Below are 6,370 nucleotides of genomic sequence, written 5' to 3'. Positions count from 1 at the left end.
CCACATGTGCCATAACCTTGTGGCTCTGATAAATTAGAGAATGCTGGAAGTGCCTTACCTTGGCGTACAGAGCTCCTTTGGCTGCGAGGGCGTCCTCTCCTCGACCGTTGGGATAGCATTCGTAGTGAGCGTCCAGGATGGGGTACCGGCTGGCCAGGAGCAAGCCACTGTTTAGGAACTTAAAGCGTGAACAGCAGCCCTTCCATCCATAGCGGCCCACATCACTGAGCACATAAGGGAAGTAGCGGTGCAACTGGCGGCAGAGCTTCTCTGACGCTCGCCGATCAAACACTTCTTGTAGGCACAAGAAGTCCAGATTGGCAGGGAAGAAGGCAGAGATTTCATGGTCGAAGCCATCATCGCCGTGGCGCCGCTTGCGACCCGTGGGCCTCTTGAAGACAGACGCGCGGTGCTGCGAAAGCGTGTTGTTGGAAGAGATGCCACCTCCATCTGTTGCGCCATGGAAACGTGTCAAGGACTCTCGGGAGGCAGTGCGACTCTGAAGGCTCCCGCTGTCTCCTTCACTGGGGCGATGGTTTCTGCTCTGAGGTGTCTCTGGCTCAGGGGAAGTGATGCTAATCTGGACTCCCGAAGGGTGCACGGGACAGTCGTCCGAGCTTGGAACGGCGGTAGTGGAATGGACCGGACATTCCCCAGATGCTTGAACGTCTCCGGCTTGGTGAACCGGACAGTCAGGAGAGGCTTCCTCATGACTGGAATGCAGGGGACATTCGGCAGTATTCTGGCTGTTGTGGACTGGGCAGTCTGAGTTTGTTCCTCCTGAATTATGCACAGGACAGTCCGATGTGTTCTGGCCATTGTGAATGGGGCAGTCTGAGCTTGGACCTCCAGAAGGATGCACCGGACAGTCAGAGGCAGGCTCGCTATCTCCCTCGCTGCTTGTCGTCGGTTCTGGACGATGGTCTAGCGAGGATGTCCTTCGGAAGCCCTGCGTGGCCAGGCTGCAGAATGACGCAGCACTGATCGAGGTGTTGGTGGGTGAATCGATGTAGATCTTAATCTGCGGTCGACTGGCTCCGTTGCGGATTCGTTTGCCGACTTCTCGCGCTCTGCGCTGTGTGTCTGCAAGGTTGTTGAAGCGGGCCAACGAGTCTGGAAGCAGGCACACGTTGGCGCTGCCGAAGCAGAAACTGCGACCTTGAGGACGCCATTCAACAGACCCTGAATTGGATGGACCCTGCTCGGCACGAGGAGCGTCGGGTTTGCGGTACGAATAGACGTACGGGTGCCGAGATGCCTGCAGTGGTGCCCAGAGCAGGAATCCAAGCAGGGCAAAGGGTAATGAGGCCAGCAGCAGTACCAGGTACAGCGGTGTAGAGATAAGTACCCCCAGAGCCAGGAAAGAGCAAGGGTCCTGCGAACGTTGTCGCTTTTCCAACGAGGTGGCAACACAAGAGGCCAAGAGCCTGTCCAGCATCCAGTAGCAGGGGAACACCAAGGCCCAGGACAGGCTGCTGAGGAAGCTGAGGAAGGCACTTGGGTAAGGGGAAGTGTACAGGACCATCTCTGCCTCGCAGTATGGTCCACAACTGTAAAAAAAAATATATATGTATAAAAACTAACCTCTAAAAAGTGCTAGAAAGCTAACCCACACCCTTGATGAGGTGCTTCTACATGGTTCCGTGGCTGTAGTCAAGAGTTTATTGGGGAGTCTTATGCTTCTACCCTCCCCAGTGAGGTCCCCCGGTGGAGGAACGCAGCACTACAATCTTCTGATAGAGGGCATCTTGATGGTTCACAGGCTTCCAAGGCCTTGGGATGTTCTTCACTTGTCACTTGTCAGCTTCAGAAGATCGTCAAAATGCCAGCGACACCATCGCCCTCATCATTGTCGTCATCATCGTTGGTGCTGAACCTGCAGATAACCAAGAAGGAGAGGAGAGAGCAAGTCAGACGGAGGAGGAAAAGAATATGCAATCAGCAGAAACGGAAGTAGTTAGATCTCAAACATTCTTGGAAATCACCACTGAATAATGAATAAAATTAGCTTCTCGCAGCGCAAGGAGAATCAAAGAGATTTTTATGCAGGCGAGGTAATTCAAGCAACAGGCTCTTGCTGATTGGTGTGTGTGTGTGTGTGTGTGTGGGTGGCTGTACACGTGTTTGTCTGTGGTGTTATATCTGTGAACGACCAGTGTCTTCTCAGAAAACACATCAATCTATGTGATGTCTCACTGTTCGGACCGAGAACGCAGCCTCCAGCGAATCTGTATTAAACCTAATAGACTCTGTGTGTCATCGTGGCGTAAACGTATTTGGTTCTAGCTTGTTTTTATATTTTTCTGGCACAGCAAGAACTCCAAGCACACGCACGAGCTGATTCCAGAATCTCCGGATCCTTTATTAACAATAACGTACCTTGCCAACTTCTCTCCAACAGCTCCAACTGTTCACCAACTCTAACGTCTCCATCTGAACACTAACATTCTCCCTATGTTCCCACCTCTCAGTTCCCAGCTTTGGGTTCCAATCCAATCCCCGCAAAGCTGCTTTCTCCATCGCAAAAACGCACTCTACACAAACTGAAACACTAGTGAGGAACGGCGTGGTTTTTAATCTGTGTTTTATATATTTTCTTGCAAAAGCAGTTTCATTGCGTGAACTTATGACCTTATCACAGGAAGGTGAAACTATCAGAGCCAACGTTTAGAAGAAAACCACAGGGACGGTGTCACTATAAAATACGATGAAGCTGTCCATAGTGCAGTGAGGGATAGATATTCATTCTCTCAGTTTGTCTCAATCTCTCTCTCTCACACACAATACAATCATTTCAAAATGGCACTGACGACAGTGGCAGCATCTCGAGGCAGCTCCGTTTCTTCTGTCTGTCTATCTATCTATCTATCTATCTATCTAGACGTAAACTCAACCCAAAATCGACAACAACGACACAGTTGAGTAAATGAGGATGAAAACAGCCTTCTGTTTCAGTTAAAAGAGAAAATAACTTCTCACAAAAGCGTGACGTTAAATAGCCCTTTGACAAAGACTCCTCTAGTTCTGTCTGTTATGTTTTTTATCAATAACAAGTCGAATTAACGACATATTTAAGCTAGTCTTGTTTGACCGTCTCAGACTAGCGCTAATCAGATGGACAACTCTGTGCAGGTACAAACCTGGACGTAAACGCAATTTATCATGAGCTAACAACGAAATATCCGAACGGGAAAAAACGGTTCTTGTTCCTTGGGGTCTCCTCCAATCACGGACTGTGTAATGTTTCTGTGACATCATCAGTGAAACAGTGAAAATAGAAACGCTAACCAGGTGAAGAGCTCAAACGGTTTCTTCAGACTTGCTCTATACACAGAGGGTAGACAGTGAAAACATGTTTAAGGGTTAACGCACTGAAAATAATGGGGTTGTCTTTGACGCCAGTGGACATTCGGTAAACGGACTTTAAGGCCTTTTTATTCCACTGCAGAGCTGAACACCGCAGAGTGCTGTGAGGTCGACAAAGAACCCACCAGGACAGTTCACAGTGTGCTAAACGTGCTAAAGAACCCGGGGTGAGCGAGATGAACCGTGCCCATGTGGAGCAGTGTGGACCTGAACGCTAGGCTAAAGGAATACGACTTAAGAAAGAGGGCAGTAACCTCAGGGTAACATTCTATTTAAAAAAAGAACAATGGATAAATACATCATTGTTTTAATTTGGATCTTTTGTGGTGGAAGGTAACCGTAATAATCCTCAGTGATCACCCTGAAGATCACACACGTACAGATACACACTGACCACAACAGTTCTATCATTTGGCAATGAACAAAGATAAAGCTCCTCTTGTTATGTCTCTCTCCCATTTCTCTGATGCAATTTGCCCGAGGACACTGAAACATAACGGAGTGAACCAGACCGTCGTTTCAATAATAAAAATAAATCCCACTCCATTATAATTCACAAATTTTCTAATTAACTGATAAGCCCCTTGTGCTGGAGGTGGGAGCACCCCATCCATCCTCCAGCAATTCCTCCATCCCTGACTCCCTCACAGGGCACGATGGAGGGAGGAATAACAGAGTGAATGAACAGGAAACTAGTACGTAGTAAAACAGCCACCAGGAGTGGGGCTCAAACCCACAACCTCCAGGACTCTATAGCTGTGACAGAGACACTACCTGCAGCACCACCTGGTTAAAACTCACAATGCAATCATTCATTCATTATCTGTAAGCGCTTATCCATATTCAGGGTCGCGGTGGGTCCAGAGCCTCCCTGGAATCATTGGGCGCAAGATGGGAATACACCCTGGAGGGGGCGCCAGTCCTTCACAGGGCGACACACACACACACTCACTCACACACTCACACCTACGGACACTTTTCAGTCGCCAATCCACCTACCAACGTGTGTTTTTGGAGCGTGGGAGGAAACCCACGAACCCACAACCTCCAGGACCCTGGAGCTGTGACAGAGACACTACCTGCAGCACAACCTGGTTAAAACAATGCAGTCATTCAGATTCAATATGAAATGCTTCGTTCTAGAGAACGTGTTCACTGTGGGGGTGATGGGAACCAGACGTGTGAACACAGATAGACTGAGGGCCAGTTGTAGCAAAGATGAAGCACAGCTGACCCACTCTCGGTGCTGCAAACTGCATGTGAACCAATGGTGGCCCTCATATGAAAACACAACATTCCTGAGCCACTTCTGGCTACACGTGGCCCTGACGTGGGAGTGGTCTGCACAAGTGCCCTCATTCCATGTGGCAGTTCCACCATAAAGAGCACTGAGTGGTCATGAATCCACAGTCTGTTGAGCTTTAACAGAGCGGCAAAGAATATTTTAATGTGTAATAGATATAAAAGTAATCATAGTGTTTTTCCAAATAACTGTAGACCATTACTTTTAACGATGATAACTCAGCACAAAGGGTTCATTTCAAATTTAGAGAAACAAGTACGTGACATCACAGAAAAGACACACGTGAAACCGTCTTAATGCAGAGATACAATGTGAAACAAAAATAACTTATTTTTGGAGATTTACCATTATTTTCATTCATTCATTCGTTCATTTATAGTCAGTAACAACTTCTCCAGGTCAGGGTCACGGGCGCAAGGCATAACACACCCTGGATGGTGTGCCAGTCCTTCATAGGGCAACACACACTCACACATTCACTCACACACTCACACCTATGAACATTAGTGTGTAGCCAATTTATCGTCCAACTATCACCTACTTTGTGTAGGTGGAAACCTGAGCAGCTGGAGGAAACCCACACAGACACAAGGAGAACACACCAAACTCCTCACAGACAGTGACCCGAGGCAAGGCTCGAACCCACAACCCCAGGATCCTGAAGCTGTGTGAGGGTGACACTACCTGTTGCTCCACAGCTATTATTTTATCATTCCAAAGATACCTATATATTAAAATACAAATATAGTTTCACTGGTTACTTTAAGGCCCTGTGAAGGACTGGCGCCCCCTGCAGGGTGTGTTCCCGCCTTGCGCCCAATGCAACCCTGAACTGGATAAGGGTTACAGATAATTGAATATGAATGAATAGCTGTATCAGTGTTCAACCAGGCGTCACGTCTGATTCTCCACAGTGAAACTGTTCACATCAAAACACTGTGAAAGTCCTCACACCCCCAAATATCACCTTTAACACAGTTTAAAGTTTCTTTTGTGACACACACACACACACACACAAATACACGCACACAAATACACACACAGAGGTAAATAATATCAGTAAGTAGAAGAGCTTTACCCTGACAGCTGTGTAATCTGCGGTAGCTGAGTGTCCTGTGAGGCAGGGGACAGGAGAGTCACCCTGTGTTGTGTTCACGCGGATTTTACTAAAGCACAGCAGCGGTAGAACTCTGCTGAAAGAGTGACGTGCAGAACACAGGAAAAGGAAGATAGCACCTCAGTACTGCACTTAGGTTTTGCAGCTGTGTGGACAGCCTACACATGCACACACACACTCACACACACACACACACACACACACACACACAAACTCACACCAGCACATGCGGGGAATAAGGTTAATGAGCACGTCTCCTGTTTACACACTGCACACCAGCATCCAGGTCACAACAACTCCCACAAACACAAACACACACTCACTCTTTCCATTCATTTAAGACTGCACCTCTGATGCCAATATATCAAAGACATTATATATTTTCTGCATTATTTGTCCATGATTAATATTTTATTCAAAATATTTAACTACAAATAAAGTATATAAATACATATCTGACGTAGTTCTACAGTTTTTCTTGTACGTGAATATCCTGTGGCATCTATGTTCCACAAAATATGAAAATGCCTTCTGACCATAAATGCAGAAGTATTTTTTTAAAAGAGTTGAGTCACATTTTATTT

The 6,370-nt window shown here is 47.1% G+C and overlaps 1 protein-coding gene across 1 annotated transcript in view; it reads right to left on the bottom strand.

Annotated features, from left to right (window-relative positions):
- The window catches only part of smpd3 (sphingomyelin phosphodiesterase 3), a 36,640-nt gene extending 34,803 nt beyond the window's left edge, over positions 1–1,837 (bottom strand). The window contains 1 exon segment of the mRNA XM_066658954.1: positions 59–1,837. Within this exon segment, the coding sequence (XP_066515051.1) occupies positions 59–1,525 (1,467 nt within the window). The 5' untranslated portion in view covers positions 1,526–1,837.
- Between the last annotated feature and the right edge of the window lie 4,533 nt (positions 1,838–6,370).

The sequence above is a fragment of the Hoplias malabaricus genome, unplaced genomic scaffold (assembly GCF_029633855.1).
Source record: "Hoplias malabaricus isolate fHopMal1 unplaced genomic scaffold, fHopMal1.hap1 scaffold_115, whole genome shotgun sequence".
Taxonomy (NCBI): domain Eukaryota; kingdom Metazoa; phylum Chordata; class Actinopteri; order Characiformes; family Erythrinidae; genus Hoplias; species Hoplias malabaricus.
This window is presented reverse-complemented; position numbering and strand designations above follow the sequence as displayed.